This window comes from Vanellus vanellus, assembly GCF_965231255.1.
Source record: "Vanellus vanellus genome assembly, chromosome: 3".
NCBI lineage: Eukaryota > Metazoa > Chordata > Aves > Charadriiformes > Charadriidae > Vanellus > Vanellus vanellus.
The window spans coordinates 115,406,634-115,427,866 of NC_138907.1; the positions used below are offsets into that span (position 1 = coordinate 115,406,634).

At 38.5% G+C, this 21,233-nt stretch overlaps 1 protein-coding gene across 1 annotated transcript in view; it reads right to left on the reverse strand.

The window, feature by feature from the left end:
* Positions 1 to 21,233, reverse strand: part of NBAS (NBAS subunit of NRZ tethering complex) — a gene marked incomplete at its 5' end in the record, with an annotated part of 193,283 nt that overhangs the window by 7,749 nt on the left and 164,301 nt on the right. The window contains 3 exons of the mRNA XM_082481713.1: positions 3,657 to 3,785; positions 10,312 to 10,456; positions 20,999 to 21,138. Coding sequence (XP_082337839.1) covers positions 3,657 to 3,785; positions 10,312 to 10,456; positions 20,999 to 21,138 — 414 coding nt within the window. The remainder of the gene's footprint in view (positions 1 to 3,656; positions 3,786 to 10,311; positions 10,457 to 20,998; positions 21,139 to 21,233) is intronic.

Sequence of the window (21,233 nt, forward strand, 5' to 3'; positions counted from 1 at the left end):
ACAGCTTCTTTATGATTTTTCGTATTACATTTTTCAATAAATCACATTGCAAAGGTAGTCTCCGTACTTCATCATTGAAAGTATAGTATGCAAACTGAGCTGAGGTATTATTTTAGATTAACTAAAAACATTTTCTAGTTCTAGTTTCTATGAAAGCCTTGGTTGAAGAAGTATTTGCACTGACTATATTAACTCCCATTTGTTGGCTGTTTAAACAATGTAACCACCAACAAGTAATGGGATATTTACTTGCTCTGTCAGAAGCATAGAAGTCAGTCTTAATCTTTGAAAGGTAACCAAGTGAACAGACAACACTGAAACCGTTCTCAAAAACCATCTGACTCTTAAGGGCAAACTCTAAGTGCTATTGGTAGTAATAAGCTTATTTAAGTAAACCAATTTCTCAAATTATTCACACAACACAGAGGAATTACAGTTATTTCTGTTATCCAAAAAAAGACAAGTGGCAGTTTATAAAAAGACACACAATAAAAAGAGAGGTCTGCAATTTCAAAAAAGCTTACACAAAAGCTTGGTTGTTTTATTACAGGCAAAAGCTACACAATTCCTAGTATCAGCACTTCAGCATCATCCTTAACTGTAAACATCCATAAAGCTGTCAGCAACGTACAACAAATGGCTAAGTAATACATAGTATCAGCAAGCAAGTGCTGTATTTTTCTCACAGCCATGTTTGTGAGCTGTGCTAGCACTGTGTCAGGGAATCAATAGCTATGATTTCCCTTTGCCAGACGTTATTTGTCCTTTTCCTGTTTAATGCAAGCAGAAATGGGCTTCCTATGAAAAATACATTAAGAATTCTACAAAAAGCATTAACAGTCCAAATACTGTTTTTAAAAAGCAAAAAGTACGCATACAAAATTATACGGAATAAACGACACCAATAGCTAAGCAATATATGCACTTTTAGTGCACCACCAACTAATGTAATCAGAAGAGATGCATATAAAACAAGGAGTAAAAGATACTTTCTAAACAATACAAGAACAGCTTTTAAATTTAGTACGGCACTCTTCTGTACTAGTTATTTTTCTAACACTGGCAATGGAATGTCACGTTCGAGGTACTGGATAAACTCTTACGTGTGATGTAATGAAATCGACAGTTAAATTTTTGTTGACTTAAGACAAAACATTGGACCAAAGCTAAACGCTTTGAAAATTCTGTGCAGCACTCTTACAGAACTATGTGCTCAAATGAATACTGAATTTAGAAGGAACAATTAAAAGCAGTTTATCAAGCTGCCTCCTGCATAAGAAGGCCAAAAAGAATATTATTTTAGGCATGCACAGGTCTACAAAGTGCTTTATATCAGTAAGAAGATAATATGGTTCCTGCCCTAAAACTTCAATATAATGTAATCAACCTAGAGTGTAGAAAAAGAAAAGCAGCAGCACGCTAGAAAGAAAAGGCCAGTTAAGAGAGCAATACAATTAGCAGCCATTCAGAAAGTGCTACTGCACAGCATTGTGCTTTAAAAATAGTTAAATAAAATGTACTCGGACACAAATTCCTGCTGGCAAGCTTCAGAGCCAGTCACTCACGCAGCAGCTTTCATCTGTTAACAAAAAAGTCAGTTTTAAACAGTTAATACGAACATATAGATGAGAAAGTGAGTGCATATATGAGATCCCCCATTGCTTTTCTATGAGACCGCCTTGTTTAAAAAGTTAGAACACCTTGCTTTTCCTAAAATTGCAAGTGGTAGAAGAAAACTATCAATGTACTAAAGATAATCTACTATTGTTTTGGTGGTTAATATTTATAAAATTACATTTGGTGAAAAATTCAGAATATTTGTGGTTTATTTGTATAAGGAAAAGGGAATAGGAACGCCTTCAGAAAAACCTGTGGTTCTTTACTTAGAATGCCAAACCCGACTAGGAAATGCTCCAAATTCATACTGGATGCTAACTATCGCAGGAATTTTGATACAAGCAGATGTGTATTATGTATCATATGCTCTCACCACCTTCCATGCAACCATTTTAAATGTTCATGCAGAACAGGTTAAAAAAGCTGGTGCTTCATCCATTTTGGTAACTAAGTCTTTCAGAAAAAGAAAATTGGCAACATCTGAGATGGACCCTACGCTTCCAGATCTTTGCTTCTCTGACTGGTCTTCACCACTGTGCTCTGGAGTCCTCCTGAAGGGGAAGGAGATAACACCTTTCTCAAGCTATCCAATGGATGCAAAAAGAGAAAGCTTCTGGAACACAATGTGCAGCGTAAGAAGGAAAGACACAACACATGAGGAGGAAAGACTTAAGGGAGAAATCTGGGAAGAGATCCAGAACATCTCTGCAAGGGAACAAATGATGGTGTGAAAGTAAGGAATAGGATTGCACCGTTTGTTCCAACCAAGGAGTATGAAAAATTTGTTGTAATTAACAGAACTAGAGCAGAGGGCCTGCCCTAGAAGGCTCCTGCAGAAACGGTGGAATGTTTACTTACTTTGTGTGTCTCAGAAAAAAAGTTAGAATGTCAGTTTGAATTCCTACAAATCAATTTTTAAAGCTTTCCTGTTTTGTGGATGCTTATTTTAAAAAGATATACACAGTCCCATTTCTGTTTCCATATGGGTAGTTTAACTTTGAATTAGCATACAGGAAATTTACCATCAGTTATTATTTTATATTGTAATACACAACCAAGAGGTCCCTAAGATATGGTGCCGAATTTGGAAATATTAGAGATGCGGTTTTTCCACCAAAATATTGTAACTTTGGAAATATTCAATGCAGTTAATTTAGCCAGACAGGAAAGCCATTGCCTTTCATATAAATGTTTGAGACAATACCTCCCTTCTCTTTTGTGGTAGAGTGCTAGATTGTAGACCATAGCTAACAAAACCCAAGAAAGTCAGGTTGTACGTGCACAAGTTTAATTAAGAGCTTGAAGAAGTTTTAAATCTATCTCAGTCATCAGAAAAAAAAAAAAACATAAAAGATAATACAATGCTTTTGTCTAGGAGACTAGCTTTCATATTTTTAGGTGTTCCTTCTTAACTGAAACACAAATACACAAGAAATAAAAAGAGAGTAATCTAACTTTATATAACAATTCAAAAATACACGGTGATGTCTTTCAGTTTTTGTGCAAAGAAAAAAAGACAGTATTTAGGTTGTTCTTCTCCAAAACCTTCGCTGCAGTGTCGAATAAAATCTGTTTAGAATTGCATGAAAGTCCCCATACATATCATTTTGCATTTTAACCTTTCTACGAAAAAACAGTGATGTAACGGCTCTCCATGTGTATATGAACAGACTGCCAAGTTTGTCAGAAGCAAGCTAACTCATCTGATGTACTAGCATCACTTTAAAAGACCCCAAAGTGCTACTAGAATACGAACACAGAGACAATAATCTACTCCATATAATACAATAGTTTCTGTTCCACCACACTGACTTAAAATAGCATACTAGATAATTTAAAGAAAGTGCTATGAGTTTTAATCACCTCAAGTATATATAAAAGATCCTACTAGCCCCGTGTTACTGCTCACTGTGGACACAATAGCTGTGGCAAACCTTAATAATGATAAGGGTCTCAACAGTCTCTGCCTACTATATGAAGATAAAAGAGTTAATTTATTACCTCGGACTCGGAAAGGTGGTTAATTCAACAGCACATACCTTAGCAATAGCTTTTATCTGCTCCAGTGCCACAGCGTGAAGATCTTGATCTTTGCTTTCTACCAGCAGTTTCACGGCCGGCAGCAGGAGGGACTGGTTAAGCAGCAGCAAACATAATTCTTTTATACACTGAAAAGAAAAGTAAACTCATTCTGTGAGATCTCTGTGGAGATACTAGCATCATCGTTCACGCCAAAATTTATGAAAATTCTATCTCAAATGCAAAATGAAAACAAACTTTTACAACAAATGAACTCCCTCTTGGAAATAATTCTTCAGAAACTTGAAAGGACAAAATTTTTAAAGAAGTGGAATACAGGGTTATAAGTGCAATATTTGTTTTACTTAGATAAGGCAGGTACTGAATTACCATTACAACCCGGAGTTTAACTGAAAGAAGAGAGAATCGCAGCTCTCTGTGGGACTAATATATCTGTGCTTACTGAAATACTGCAAAGCCCAGGAAGAAACTTAACAGACACCTGTGACATTTCTGTAACTCAATTATGCAATCAAAAAAGTGGAACAAAATAAAGAGGAAATACCAGTACTTACCAGAGTTCAACATCATAAAGCTCTGTTGCAAAATCTTTTCAAATTTTTATACACAATTAAAGCTGAGCAAATAAACTTTCCCTTATTCGTCTATTTTCTCATATTTATAATATAGCACACATCTAGCATCGTAAATCTTCTGCAAGAAGAAACTGGCCAGAGAAATAACTTTAAAAAAAACCAACCAACCAAAAAAAAACCCACACAACTACTGTGCATTTCCAAATCTTTAACTTGCCTTTTAGTTAAAACAAACAAACCAACCCTCCTACCTGTGACTTGTGGCTTTTTTTTTTTCCTTAACATTTCCATGATTTATTCATTTATACATTAAAAAGTATTTAGACTAAAAAACTACGTTATAAATCAAATTATAACTTCCCTTTTTTGTCATTTTTCAAGAATTTTGGTCATTTGCCACAACCACTTCCCAAGGTCCAGAGATGTCCCGTATTCCAGGACAATTCACACTAAGTGCTCTGGGTACTGTATGACGGTCACCTTGAAAATGGTATCCAACCCTCAGAGGTGCTCTCTGTTTCACTCCAACATTTAGAGAGCAATTGTCGAAGGAGCTCATCAGCTAAGTATTAAGTTGGGAGAATGCAAGTCGTATTTTTATTCCTTATTTTACATCTTTTGAAGTTTAACGACAAACGTCACAATTTGATGACCAAAATGCAACTATACTTTTAGCAGCAGCACAGTTTTAGTAGCTGTGTACCTAAAAGCCTAAGAATTATTTGAAGATGAAGAGATGTTAAATGCTCCAACTGTAACATACTGCAGAGACACCTGGCCTTGCTTGGTAGCACGGGCAGCTACCTGGCTGCACGTTGCGCAGTCTTTTCTAAATTTATACCTTCAAGAAACGCTACCTAGAAGGATATATTCTATCACACTGAGCTCTGAGCCACTGAGGCAAGGCTTGTTCTCATGCCTCGACTTGTTCCCTCTAAACTTGTCTTCTGTATTGCTACTGATAATGTTATCGGCGAAGGATATGATATAGGATCAAGGAATAAGAAGATTAAATAAAAACGTTAAGCTTTGACTTATCAGTCGTATGCCTATTTAACTTCTGATAATTTCATATTCCATTGTATTTCTTTTGAGCACTATGCCTGCCACACCAGCAAACTTACTGAACGCAAAGTTAGAGATTCACACTACATGTCTCCTTTTCTTGAAAAGGTGTACCCACGGCAATAAATGCAGCTTATGTTCAGTACAATAAATTCCGAGAGTCAGAACATACATAACCTGAACAAAACAGCAATTTTACCACGCTTGGTTTTTCTGTCTGAAAGCCTCTCAAAACTAATGGAGAAGCAGTGCCATAAGAAATAACCCGTAAGTATGAGAAGGCTCTCTAAAAGAAACCCAAATCATATTTTTCAGTTTGGGTGGAAGAAAAGGAAACTAAGCAAATTGTAAAATGTAACTATGTACTGTGTGTTTTTAAAGCAACAGTGCAGGGAGAGAAAACATGCAGATATTGAATCAGTGTGCTGTCTCAATGAGCTGCTTTAAAATAAAGACAAATTAAGTCTCTCAGCAAGCAAATGCAATAATACAGATATTAGCATTGCTATTTTCAAAGCAATAACATTTAACTCGGATGATAGGCCAGCGTTTTGTTTTCTTCTTAGATGCTTTACAATTATACTCTAGTACTGGTTACACGTGCTAATGGGACCTGCTCTAACACAATCTGCTTTGCTCATCACAGAGGCATAACGGCCTCCACATAAGAAAACACATGCTTCGCTATCCAATTAACTTCTGTTTATTATACAGTAGCAGATTTTTAAGGCAAAGGTTATTAGATCTCAGGTAGGTACCAGTCAGATGACTTGAGTAACTTTGGATATGTCTCTTAGACACGTTACCAGGCACAGTCTCACCTACAAAATCCATCATCTCTCTTGAAGAAGTACACGTTCCAACAATTAATTTTACTTACTGTCAAAATATCATGCCTTATGCTAAAATTTGAAGTGTTACACATTAAACAACTGGTTCTTGTTATGCCTTTGTAAGTGAAGAGTTTTATAGCTTCTGTTCCATCTAAAAATACCTGCAGAATAAAAATCAGTCACCTCTTGTTCTCTGATCAGCTAATACACTGCACTCTTTCAGTCTTCCACTTCAAGATATTTTCATACGTGCAACAATTTTGCAGGTTTTCTCTTTTGCCTCTTGTTTTTCAGTGTCCTCTTAAATGCAGCTATACTAACAGGGTGTTTTATTTTAACACTAGTCTCACTAGCAGTTTATGGAGAAGGGCACTTCTTATCCACTCTTCTCTTTAGTATCTCTTATAAGGTTAAGACTGCTCTGCCTGTTATCCTGGTACATCATGATTAATGACATACAAATACAAAAAAAGTCTGTGACAAAAAGCTAAGAAAAGCAAAGCGTTAAATACCTTTTTTTGCTTCAATTCTTATTAAAAGATCTCAGGCAAATGAACAATTAACAGTTGACAATAACACTGGGTGAGACTTCAGCATTGAAAATTCAGTCTCAAATAAAAAAAAAGATGTTTCTGGGGCTGAAAAATTAACCCAAAACACCTAAAGAAATAACAAACCAAGGTAAGAGACATCACCCTTGAGAACATGACAGGTTAGAGAAGACTGGAAAAGAGAAATGCAGTCTATCTTTCAGACTTAGAAGAAAGCAGGCAGGCAAGGGGAAAAGTATTATGGATCCATCCGACACAGTCCATGAAAACCATCAAAACGTACAATGAAAAAACAAACAAAAACATTGCACTGAAAAATGTTCCTGAAGGCCACCGCAACAGGTTCTGTAGTGAAGGCCATCACTGTGACATATTTTAAGTTTAGCGACACTTTGAGAATGTGACATGAAGCACCGTCAGAGGCACCAGGAAAATAAGGTGTAGGACAGCGTGGGCCAACTCGCAAACCTGGGGAGCGGCCTCCATCCCTCTTCCCACAGGACGGGACCGGGCAACGCGCCAAGCCGACTGTCCAAACAGTATGAACACCTCCTCCTACATCCGCCACGAACGACGGCACTGCTGCTCTGGACAACAACTGGAAATCCAACCCCGGGCAGCCAGCCAGCCACCGCTCACAGCGCTCCTCGGGGCTCCTCTGCAATAAGCACCGGCAAACACTGGAGTGTCTCCTGCAGCGAGAGGCTGCGCTTGGAGGGGGTACGATGTTACCTCTGAGAGGGACAAGGGAAGTCCTAAATCAAAATCTGGATTACTACAATTTAGCTGAAACTTTTGTAACGTAACTTTTGTCTTCTACATACTTAAGCAGCTGTCAGCGGCTCACTGTAACACCAGTGAGGCACATAAGAGATTTCACAGGAGTCTGTTGTGGGTACAGTATCATTCAGTAATTTCATGGATGGCTTTAAAGGCTGGATAATGAGTACAAACAGTATTGTGACTGGAGAGGCTGAAAGCAGACCAAAGGGCAGCATTTATATTCAAAATTATCTGAACAAAACGATCAGAGACAACTGTGAATGAAGAAAATCATACAATGTAAACTCAGCTATAAAAATCGGGAGCAACCAGCTACAGAAATAGAACAAAAGGAGACCAACTGGCTGCTATATTATTCTAGGAGATAAGCATCTTATAGCCACTAAGACCCCAGGGTGAGTACGGATAAGAGACTAGATGCATTCTCCCATTTAGGTATTTACGTTAACTGACTCATGACCCATAGGTTGATAGAAAAACATGAGATATTCAGAGGAGTCACACTTTAACACTTACTGGGGGGAGAAGGATTTGCCCCCTTCTAAAGGGCTTAATCAGGCAGTGTAGGGGATGTCAGACAGTCCAAACACACGTGCATTCCCAGCAAATGAAAACAGTGCTTATTTCAACTAAGAGGAATGGAAAAATCTATCCACTGAATAGCGCAAGTAAAAAACCATCACACACACAGAGATACTAAGATTAAAGCTATGCAGCTCCACAAAAAACATTAAAAAAAAGAACTTGGCTGTAAAAAAAAATAGAAAGACCAGTAGGAGGTAGAATAAAGGAAGGGAGAAACCTTTCTGATTACATCCAAAGAAACAGATTTTCTAACTCCTAGGCCATCATGACTTAAAGTTAAAAGTTTTTTCCATCACAACCTCTGGACTGCAGAACGGCAAATGTTATTCACGGTGATAAATTGATCTCTCAGTTTTTAGAATTCCATCATTCTAGGTCTGTCGTCTTAATCAGTGTATTTATTGAAATGTGCAGTCATCTAAACAGGTTAATTGTCAGTAATCAGATTTTCATCTTATTCAGCCATGTGATCTCAGCTCTCTAATTTGTGCACTTAAGTACTGCAGCCGTGCATACAAATAAGTTACTTAAATTTACACATGTAATTTCCCCTCTTCCCAAGTAGAGACTTAAAGCAATATAGCCTGTGTTTGTAGGCAACTGTACAGTTACACATTTTAGTGCTACTCCTGTTGCTGTACAGCATTCTAGTCACAAAAATGGTATTTTACATTGGTAAAGCCATTTTATGCTTGAGGACCAGAATATTTTCATATTATGTATATTCACACCTACAGAGAGGGATCTTCCAACATTCTGTACCATTAAAAAAGGAAGGCACCTCCAACCAAAGCTGCCAACCAATACCAAAACTTGTGTAAATAAGGACGTGTTATGGAATTTAAGAAAAAGTTTACTCAATTAAGACAACTGAGCAAACCATGACCCATTCTTGAGCAAGACTCTTGGTAAACTGACTGCTGTATGATAGTGGCCTTTGGTGGGATTTGTCGTCCCGGTTCACTGAGATAACTAAGAAAATTCTACTTTGATAGTTTGACTACTCCTGTGCATGAGTAAGACCATGAGTTTACAAGCTATGATGCACCATTCAACACCTCGTAAGGAAAAGCTACCTATACTTACGCCAGACCCAGGGATAGGGAGACATGTTTTCCACTAAAATTTTTGGTGAAATGAATGAATGAATAAATGTATTTATCATATCAGCTTACTGACACCGTCTTGAATCATGTTTTACATAGATTTTGAACTTGACTTAAATCACTGTGTTGGACTATTTAAAAAAAAAAAAAAAAAAAACACACACAACCCACCTGCCTGTATTTTAAACAGAATGTGTTGTTTCTATTCTGCTTTTAGTCTTAACATCATCTGTTTTCTATAACAGACTGATTGCGTGAAGATGATTATAAGGGATTAATCAGCCTACTAAAACTACGAACATGACTAGTCTGAAGTTGTGTGAAGTTTATTAAGCATTTCTCAAATCTGTCTTCGTTAGTATACAATGTTTACGTACAAAATGCTTCAGTAATTTTATACTTCAGAAATGCTTGTACTGAAGTATGCATACATAGTCAAGGAAGACAAAAACATCATGATTATTATTTGCGTATTAGGTTTTTTTTTATCCCCATCACCATACATTTTTCAAGGATTCCTCACTAAATCTGTATGCATTTATTAGTGAGAAAATTACTCATTATTTAATTAACAGCTTTTGCCTCACTAACATCAATGTCAATGCACTATTAAAGACTTTTTATAAATACTTCAAAGAATAACTTACACTGGAACAAACCTCTAAAGGTCAGTTAATCCAACTAGCCCCCACTCAAAGCAAGTCCAACAAGATCAGATCGCCTGTGACATGATCCTGTCATATTCCAAATACCTCCAAGAACAGAGATGAGACGGATGTCTCTTCTAGACATCCACCTATTCCAATGTTTCACCACTTTCATGGTGAAAAATGTTTTCCTTGTATGTAATGAGAGTTTTTGATGATGTAACTCGTATCTTGTCCTATCACCGGGCATTTCTGAGAAGAGTCTGGCTCCATCTCCTCTACATGTTTCCTCATCTGCATATTTAAAGACAGTGATATGATCTCCCTCAACCATCTCTTCTTAAGGCAGAACGAACCCAATTCTCTCAGACTCTCTGCATTTATTATGCTCCAGCCCCTAATCATCTTGTTAGCTCTCCATCAGACTTGAGACAGTACGGCAACATCTTTCTTGTACTTGGGACCTCAAAACAGGACTCATACCCATGATACCTGAAGTTAAACCTCACCTTGACAGGGAGCATGTGCTTTGTGTCATACAAAGAACGGCAGATTTTCAAAATTTCATTTCCTGTGTTCTCCTTTTCCTCAGGTGGGCACCTCTGTAGCATAACAGTCCCCAGTCTCACCCAGGGATTACCATCTGTGCACGATCTGCCCAGAAAAAACAGAGATGTAGACAGAATTTAAATATACATACACACCGTCACCATTTTCTGTAGGTGTATTTTTCATCCTCTTTTTTTTTTTTTTTGTAAAATAAAGTACAATCTCATGATAGAGAGAAGAAAAAGTTATGAGACAAGTTACTATCCTGATGCCATCGTTCTTTTGATGCAACCAAGAAGCTTAAATTATTTTGAATTATGACATGCTGTTACAATCCCTGAGGAATGACGCCCCAGATAAAGACTGATCAAACTCGAATAGCATAGGAAGAGCTTCTCCTGGCTTTATACCAGCTAATTTCCCAAGCAGAATGGTATCGAGGGAGGGGTGACAGGAATCCAGCATTCCTAATTTTGTTTGCTTTGATCACATTCTAACAGCATCTGTCTCTCAAGTATCTGTCTCTTGCTTCTGAGTGAAGAAAATATTTCCAAGATTCACATTTTAATTTTCAGGTCCAAGAAGTACAAACAAAAATAAACTTTTTTTTTATAGCCCATCCAAACAGGGTGGGAGAGTGAACGTATATGTATCTGTACTCATCCGGTAGTAGATGAGGATGCAGATACCTTTTTTTTTTTTTTTTTTTTTTTTTACATATTTAAACTGTTCTTTTCATTCCACACAGAACTTCATGTCGTGCCAGTGTTACACAGTCAGACTTAAACAGACGGCAGACAGTAGATACAAGTAAATTTTATCATGCATGATGGAAAAGACAATGTTTACTATTAAGTTTTGTTGCCGGAACATTTCGTGGTGTACAGCCGCTATTTGCTAGATCATGGAGATGCTTCCCTACTTTTTTTAGGGATAGGTGTACTTGCTGGGACTGGATGTACTGACAGAAACGGGCAGCAGAGCGGAGCTTTTAAATGACAGCATGAAGCGTAACACTGGAACACATTCACACTGCCATTTTCCTAATGTGAATTAAGTTAATGCATTTCAATTCCATCTACAATGGGCTAAAATCATGCACAATCACAGCTTAGATCATGATTATATTAAGCCACAGTAATGCAACCGCTATGTTCATCTGTGCATAAAGTTAGGAAAGAAGAAGGTGGTTTAAAAATCCCTCATCAGTCTCTTTGGCCATTAATCAGCCACCCAAAGACACGGGAAACTTCATTTTAGCTCAAAGGAGAAAAAAAAGAAAACAAATCACAGCAAGACCAAATCTGGCAGGCTGGTCTTACAATTTAGTGCAAATTTAGATACTCATCCAGCACAGGTGGGAAGAAGCAGTAAAGTGGTGTCAAAGTGCTGCTTTTCAAAGATATTATTTAGCAGCAATTGTTGAAAATAACACATTAATATCACCGTAAACGGAGCCCATTAAGATTGTCTGATGGATTGACATATACCAAGGAATAGGTCTGATAACTCTGGAGAGGGACAACCACCGATATCTACTATTTCATATATGAAAGCTCTCTCCTGCTTATCTTCCATCTTCAAAAGTACATACTGTAAACAAATAAAATCAGCTCCGCATGGAGCTGATATCATATCCTAACATGGAAACCAGACAGAGATGCTAGGAATGAGTAACTTTGAATGCAGACTAAACAGAAGTCATTATCTTTATTCCTTCTGACAACTTAATTGAGCCTTTCCATCAGCCACAGTCACTGAGCACAGAGCTGCCACAAGCCTGGCTGGGAACAGCAGAGCTCCTCCTCTCCTCTCCTCTCCTCCCAACCCGATGGGTCGAACCCAAAGATGTCGGCTTATTCAGCAAACGGAACATGATGCACTTAATCTGTGAACCCCCAGTAAGGTTAGGAGAAGAAAAAAAAAAAAAACAAAAAACAAAAAAAAAAAAAACAAAAAACAACCCTGTAACTCCATCTTTACCACAGGTTAAATTGATAGCTCCTGCCATGTGATCCATCTCTTGCTTAGAGGCATGGAGAGTCATAATGAATTTCCATTTTTATAGCTGCTGCCTCCAGAGTACATTAAGGAAACCTATAAGAATCTCCCATTAGGAAAAGGAAACAAAAATCGCACTGAAAAACACAGAAGTCAGAAATAAGCAGAAAGATGCAAGGCCACAAGGCTTCTTTATTTAAATAAAGTATCAGATATATACTTTACATATATAAAGATTTTCTTAACACAATTCTTTATAATTATTTCAAATACTTGTGTGATCTATTAACAAATATTTTTATTTAGAGATGGCAGATAACAGATAAGATTCAGTTACCAAAAATCTGTCACCTACAGGTAAAATTCAGTTTTCTTCTCTCCTGAATTTTACCTTAGTTCAATTATGGTTTAAAAAAAAAATAATATATATATATATATATTTCTCAACATGAAAAAAAAAAACAAAAATATTTCAAAAACTGAGCATGAACGCATTATTTTTTTTGCCTAAAAGCAAAAGAGGGAAATTTTGGATTAAGCTGGGGGGGGAAAAAAAAAGGGGGGAGTGAATTGAGCTGTTGAGTCCTTAAAAGCTGGTCTTTTTGAGTTGCAAAACACCTATGAATATTTAAAATAAATATTTAAAAAAAAGCGCCTTTTGAATGTAGGCAGCAAGTTCCAAAGACTGCAGAGCTTCAGGTACTGTCAATCTTTAAAAAAAAAAAAATAAAAAAATCTTTATGAAGTGCTTAAAATGACATCTGAATACAAGACAACTAGACGGAAAAGCATGCATGCATAACAAGGGTCTGAAAATAAAATTTTAAAAAGTATATGGTTTTGAGGGCTGACTGAAACAACTAAGCTACCTCCTCTGTTTCCTCACAGTCAACATGGCATATTATGATATGAAAAGAATCATATTTGCAGGTGAATAATGAGCGTTATTCTAGCTGGAGCGTTTTAAAATACAAGGATTCAAAAAACACATTGAAAAGCACAGAGTTATTAACAAAGAGGTCACAACAATTCTTAAAAAAATAATAAAAGGTTACTAAAAAAAAAAAAACCAAACCAGTTATTTTACTTCTTCCTTTTGAGCCTTTATAGAATGTAAATTGTATTTTCTAGCTTTATATTCCTTTATATGTATCAGATATTTATTGTTTGGTTGAAAACCAAAATTCCGAGTATTCAAATGACTCAGACTTAAATTCCCCTGTTCCTGCACATATCATTACATCGGCAGTAAACAATCAGTTTGCAACAATGGCTCTTTTTTGAAGCAGAGCAGGAACAAATAAGTAAAGATTAAACAAAAATCTTAATACACAGGGCTAAACAATCGGCTTAACTGCTCATAGTTTTCCTATTTGCTCAAGAGTTTCTGAATATAACTTGCTTTAAAACAAGATTGCCAAAAACTTCACTAAGAAAACAGTTCCTGTTCCTTACTCTAACCCAGCCATAAAGGCAGGTTTGTCAGAAACACAATTTCAGGAACATATATATTAAAAAAAAAAAAAAAAAAGTAGGCTGCTAAGCATAATTGAATGCTGTTAAGATGGAAGTATGTAACAGAGGTAGAAGAGGGAAGAACGAGCAACAGAAGAAGAGGAGAAGCCGCCAGAGCAGAGCGGAGTGCGGTTGCAGCCGCCTTCCCACGGATGCAGAGATGGGTGTACGATAGCTACTGTCAGCGACAACGGGGAGAGAGAGGAGAGAGAGGAGAGAAGGTTCAGATAAAGGTGGAAAGTACCAAAGAGTTTTTTGATTGCTGTTGGGCCTCAGACTTAGAGCACAAACTCTGCTGCCTGGCTGGCATGAATAACTCAAGGATTTACAAAGCAAAATAATTCGAATTAATAAAATTCAAAATAATTAAAAAGAAACATAAACTATTCCCAGTACACTATAACAACAGGCAGTTGAAAAAGAATGTAATCCTGGGCTGCACAGGGAAGAGTGTGGCCAGTAGGTCGAGGGAGGTCATTCTCCCCCTCTACTCGGCACTGGTGAGGCCACAACTGGAATACTGTGTCCAGTTTTGGGCTCCCCACTTCAAGAGGGACAGGGAACTGCTGGAGAGACTCCAGCGAAGAGCAGCTAAGATGATTAAGGGCTTGGAGCATCTCCCTTATGAGGAAAGGCTGAGAGAGCTGGGACTCTTTAGCCTGGAGAAGAGAAGGCTGAGGGGAGACCTTATTATGGCATACAAGTATCTAAAGGGTGGGTTGAAGGAGGATGGAGCCAGGCTCTTGTCAATGGTTCCCAGTGACAGGACGAGGGGCAATGGGCACAAGTTAGAACACAGGAAATTCCGTTCAAATACACGGAAACACTTCTTTCCGGTGAGGGTGCCAGAGCACTGGCACAGGCTGCCCAGGGAGGTGGTGGAGTCCCCTTCTCTGGAGATTTTCAAGACCCGCCTGGATGCAGTCCTGAGTAATGTGCTCTGGGCAATCCTGCTTTGGCAGGGGAGTTGGACTAGGTGACCTCTAGAGGTCCCTTCTAACTCTGAAACTCCATGATTCCGTAACTATCTACTTGACAAGAGTTTATGGAATTAATCCTGTCTCATATTAGGGAACACTAAAGAGAACTGTACCTGACTTTTTAAAACCAATCATACTTGAGGTGGTGGGACTGAGGGTGGAATGAGGACAGAACTTCCTTTCAGGAGTGCTATTAACTGTTAAGACAGATGTTTTGAGTTCACTCAAATTCATTTTAATGACAGCACGCTGATTATAAAAGTCAAAATTAAATTTGAGAACATTTCTGCACACCAAATATATTATTTCTGTAGACAAAAGTAAGAAATACACATTTTAGTTTTACATAAAACTACACACCCTAGATTTAAATTTAGGTTCAGTCCTTGTAACAAGTACTTGATGTTTGCCCTTTAGACTTGTTAAAAAAAAAAACAGATTAAAAAAAAAAAAAAAATCAAAGCACCCCCCCAAAAAAAAAAATCTCAAAAAATTATTTGACTGAGTCAATACAAGTAAATGAAGGAAAAGATAATTTACAAAAAGGACTATGATCATGCTGTCTACTATTAAAATATCATATATGTTTTCTGAAAGCACTAGCAATGAGCTAGAAAGAAGGACTTTCAAGCCACAATGAGTATTCCTGCTGACACAGGATTTATAAAGCACTCATTCTTGCAAGCACTGTTAGAAACAAAAGCGATAATAAATGGAAAGCAATGGGAATATAAACACAGAAAGACGCCCGGGAGTGAAAAATGTCCCCCTTCGATACATTTTACAGGGCAATGAAGCTGGTGAGCTGGAGTTGTTTAAAAAAAAAAAAAAGGGTCGATGTGGTACTTGGGGACATGGTGTAGAAGTGGTTTTGTCAGGGTAGGTTCATGGTTGGACTTGATGGTCTGAAAGGTCCCCTTCCAACCTCAGCAATTCTATGATTGTATGATTTTTTTTTATCAGGACAACTCTTAGGAAGAAAAGGAAAACTGAACTGTCATTGACTTATTAAATAAAGAAACAAACAAAACTGACAACATTCTTACTAAGAAGAGAACCAAGAAAACAAAAAAAAAAAAGGACGGGGGCAGAAGGAGAATTTAATCTCTATCACTTCTTTCAAGATGCAGCCCCAACTCTTCTTCCAAGCAAAACACTGCTATGGTGCTATGGCAGGGAAGAGAATAGACTAGGTGTTTTCCCACCCTTCAGGCTAGCAGAGAGAACTGAAGAATGAAACAATGGTGGTAACTATGCTGTGCCCACCCCCATTAAAAACAAACAAACAAACAAACCCCCAAACAGATGTTTTCCTACACTATGAACACAATTGCTTGCTCCACTAATTAAATTTGTCTTCATTTTTTCGGTTGCCTGGAGTTTCAGGGAAACTCAGGAAAATCTGGCAAATCTGGACTACTCTATTTCCCTGGAGATGACAACTGTCACTTCAGTGCCAAGTTTAGGAAAACTAGTTGGGAGTCGTCACTGTAAATTACATTTGGGAATCCTAAGTCAGAGGTTCTCCATGAAACCAGTGCAGGTGGCTATTACCAGTGAATGAGAAGGGAGCATTTTTCTCCTGAAGGCTCTCCAAAGCCTCCTGGCAAAGTCAAAGCAGTGAAAAGAGATGCTGAATTTTTAGAAATAACAGAAATCATTAAATAAATAAATCTAATCACAGGGTAAAATTCGCAGTTGCTCTTAGCGCAAAGTCTCAAGACACGGGCTGGTCAGTCTCACCTCAGTTCCTGAGAAGATGAAGCAAATCCTCCTGGAAGCCTTTCCAAGCAAATGAAGGACACTGAGCAGTCTGAGAATAGTCAGCATGGACTTAAAAAGGGGGAATCACGCCTCAGCAACCTGATACCCTTCTACAATGAAATGACCGGCTTGGTAGATGACAGATGATATTATGTGCCTTGAATTCGTTCAGCAAGGCTTTCGGTGTCATCCACACCATCCTCATTGGCAAACTGATGAAGTATGGGCTAGATAAGTAGACAGTGAGGCAGACTGAAAATTGGCTGAACTGCCAAGCTCAAATGGTTGTGATCAGTGGCACAAAGTCCAGCTGGAGACCAGTGACCACAGGTGGACCCCAGGAGTCTATACTGAGGCCAATACTTTAACATCTTCATTGAGGACCAGGATGACCATCAGACAGAGTGTGCTCTCAGGAAGTCTGCAGATGATACAAAACTGGGAGAGAGTGCTGATACACCAGATGGTTGTGCTGCTACTCAGTGGTACCCTTAAGAGGCTGGAAGAACGGACAGAGACCAAACACATGAAACTCAGCAAAGTGAAATCCAGAGTCCACCCCCTACCTGGGAATAAATAATCCTCCATATAGGCTGAGAGCCAACCAGCTGGAAAGAAGCCTGGACAACAAGGTGACCATGAGTAAGCCATGTACCCTCACAGCAAAGAAAAGCAACAGCATCCTGGGCTGCATCAGGAAGACTGTTGCCAACAGGCTGAGGGACTTAATCCTTCCCCTCTTCTCAGCACTGGTGAGACATCTGGAGTGCCAAGTCCAGTTCTGGGCTCTCCAGTGACACTGACATACTGAAGTGAGTTCAGAAAAGTGCCACAAAGATGATGAAGGGATTGGAGTATCTGTCCCATGAGCAGAGGCTGAGAGAGATCAGAGCTGGGACTAGTTCAGCCTGGAAAAGAGAAGGCGTAGGGGACTTTTGTCTATTGTATAAATACCCGATGGGGAAAGTAAAGAAAAGGGAGCATGACTCTTCTCAGGGATCACCAGGGATAGGACAAGAGGCACTAGGCACAAATAGAAACACAACTAGAAATTTACTAAAACATAAGAAAAATGTTTTTGTTGTAGTTGTTGTAGAGTCTCCAGTCTTAGAGATGTTCAAAACCAAAGGCAATGGCCTGGAGCAGCCTGCTGGAGCTGGCCCTGCTTTGAGCAGGGGGGTGGAGGATCTCTAGAGATCCCTTCTGACCTCAACTACTGCTAAATACACGAAAATCACAGAATCACCTATAAGGCTGCAAATTAATTTACCCTGTTCTCTTGCCCCTTATCTTAGCCAATTTGATTTTTTAATGTCACAATTGTGACTATGTGAATGCCTAGAAGCTGTACTAACTACTTTAGGCCCCAAATGCGTTATGATACAGGTGATCTAAGTATTTTGCGCAAATTTTCAGACTTCGCAGATCTTGGAACTAAGAGGTATTCCACTTCTGAAATTTAATGCACTGTTAGTTTTGACTACAAATCACATTTAATCATTATTTAGTTCTCTCTTCGTCACTTTAGGAAGTCAGCCTGAAGGAACAGAACACCAAGTGGGAGATAAAATTAAATCATTTTTAAATTTCCTCTGTTACAGAGCAGTAGACAAGAACTGCCTATATACAAGAAGGGTTCTTCTTTCACAAAATCTTGAGTTGAACAGAAAGACTAAAGGAAAGAGAATTTTGCTAATTGCAGCAATATTTCACTTGACCCTTTGTTCCACTTTTTTTTTTTTTAATCTAAACACTACCTTAACAAAGTTTGACAGTTCCCACAAAGTGCGAGGCATCCAATTTTCAATTACAATAAAACAAAACTAAAAAGTTAAGTTGGAATATGAATTTGTGACAGAACACACAGCAGTCCTTGTACTTCTTAATGCACTGAAGACAATTTTTGGCTCATAAAACTGGCTAATGCTCACCCAGAAACTGCAAACAAACTGCAGGCTTGAAAGTCAATAAATTTTACAGATTACGTGCTAATGGACAAGTTCTCTATAAGTACAGAAAAGATTCTCAGACTTCTCAGAAAAAGATAAGCCTTAACTTTTCTGACAAATTAATGCACATAAATACTTTGGGGAGTGTAGTCCCCAAGTTAAAACAGGTTGTAACCAATATCCCAAAGTAATCCAATGGAAGCACCATCTAATGTCTCTAACCTAACTACCATCAGATAGAACATGGCATATTGTACTGCCTAGATAAAAAATTATTAATAGCATTGCTCTCCTTGAAAGATATGTGACTTTTGCCTCATAACATAAGATTATATGAATCCTTATATCTTAGAAGTGATCATCAGTTATAGAATAGAACAGCTAAAATTTTTAAATTTAAATGTGTTCAGAAAGTCACAGACAAAACCAAGAGTTAGTAAAAAAATAACGTAGTCAAGATGTTGCAAATTAACACTTTCAATGAATACTTATTCTGATGAGTGCAATGCTTTTTTTTGATAATAGTTTAATAGTTTTAAATAATTATTTTCATTTTAAATTGTTGGGCTAGGATATGCCTGCCCTAGTATATATTCTTTACTTTTGGATACTTTATTCAGAGACAGGAATAATAGGTAGTGGATCTAAAGAGAAGCACGATTGCTTGGTACTATTACCCTCACAGACCTCCGGCAGACTGGCACAGCCACCTGAACATTAACTTCAAACTGGAAGAGGGGAGATTTAGATTAGATATTAGGAAGAAATTTTTCACTATGAAAGTGGTGAGGCACTGGCACAGGTTGCCCAGAGAAGCTGCGGAGGCTCCATCCCTGGAGGTGTTCCAAGGCCAGGCTGGATGGGGCTTTGAGGAACCTGGTCTAGTGGGAGGTGTACCTGCCCATGGCAGGGGGGTAGGAACTAGATGATCTTTAACTTTCCAACCTAAACCATTTTGTGATCCCAAAGGTTTCAACAGTTTCCCACAGCATCCTCCTAGAGAAACTGATGTGTTACAGTCTAGACAAGTGGTCTGTGCGGTGGGTGGGGACCTGGCTGACAGGCCTCACCCAGAGGGTGGTGGCCAATAGCTCCTTTTCAAACTGGCAACCTGTCACAAGCGGGGTCCCCCAGGGATCAATACTGGGCCCAATGCTGTTTAATATTTTCAAATATCTTCCAGATGATGGGATCAAATGTACCCTGAGAAAGTTTGCTGGTAACACCAAACTGAGTGAGGAAGTGGACACTTTGGAAGGGAAAGCCACCTTGCAGGAAGACCTGGATGAACTGGAAGAGTGGGCTAACAAGAACCTTATGAAGTTCAACAAGGACAAGCGTAAGGTCTTGCTCCTCAGAAACATAATCCAAGAGTGCAGCACAGGCTGGGATCAACCCGGCTGAGGAGCAGCTCTGGGAATGGGACCTGAGGGTGCTGGTGGAAAAGCAGCTCAATATGAGTGAACAGTGGGCTGCTGCAGCAAAGCCAACAGGATGCTGGTTTGCATCAACAAGTGCATCGCCAGCAGAGACAAAGAAGTCATTGTCAGGCCACCCCTGGAATACTGTGTTCTGTTTTGGTACCCACTATGCAAAAGAGATGTGGACAGGCTGGAGAGGGTCCAGAGAAGGGCCACAAAGGTGATCAAAGGACTGGGAAGCCTACTGTATGAGGAAAGGCTGAGAGAACTGGGTTTGTTAAGCCTTGAGAAAAGAAGGCTTAGGGGAGACCTTATCACCACATTCCAGTATTTAAAGGATGGCTACAAAGAACATGGAGACTCCCTTTTTACAAGGAGTCAAATAGCAAAGAGGAGGGGTAATGGGTACAAGTTACTCCAGGGCAGATTCCGATTAGACACCAGAGGACAAATTTTCACAATGAGAACAATCAGCCATTGGAATAATCTCCTCAGGGAAGTGGTGGATTCCCCAATGCTGGACACTTTTAAGATTCAGCAGGACTGCATGCTGGGCCATCTTATCTAGACCGTGCTTTTGCTAAGGCAGGCTGGACCAGATGATCCTTGAGGTCCCTTCCAACCTGGTATTCTATGATTTTATGAAAGGTTTTTCTGCAAAGTATAATGTTGAATAGAAAACTTAGTCAGAACTTTCTATTTCGTACATACTGCCAAAAATAAGAGCAAAATACATAACTAAGCAGGTAGAAAAGCCTCCTGTGCAACCATTCAGGAAATAAAATGGTTTTCAGCCTCCTTCATGATATATACTACAAATATAAATATAGTTTTTACAAGAAACTGATTCAATTTTAATTTTAAATAAACCAATTACTTTTCCCAGTATGACCCTTTCCAAAGAGGTCATACTCCTCTTTAACCATGTTTGAATTCATTGACTGAAAACTACATGATATTACCAAGCAAAAAGACTTAGAACTCTTTTGTTACATGACTGTTTGAAGAAATGCTTACCCGTTGCTCATGTCCATTGGTGGCCAAGCTTGAAGGAGTAAAACCAAGTGCTGAAACTCAGATGGACTGTGACTAGACTCCAGAAGTCCCAGGAAGAGATCATACCTTTTTTCGTCATTTTCAATATCTGTTATCTCTACCTAAAACCAAACCAAACAAACAAAGCCCCAGAACGGATTTATTTTAAGAAATCAAGGATTTAAAAGCAAATCAACTATTTGTGAAGGACATCCCT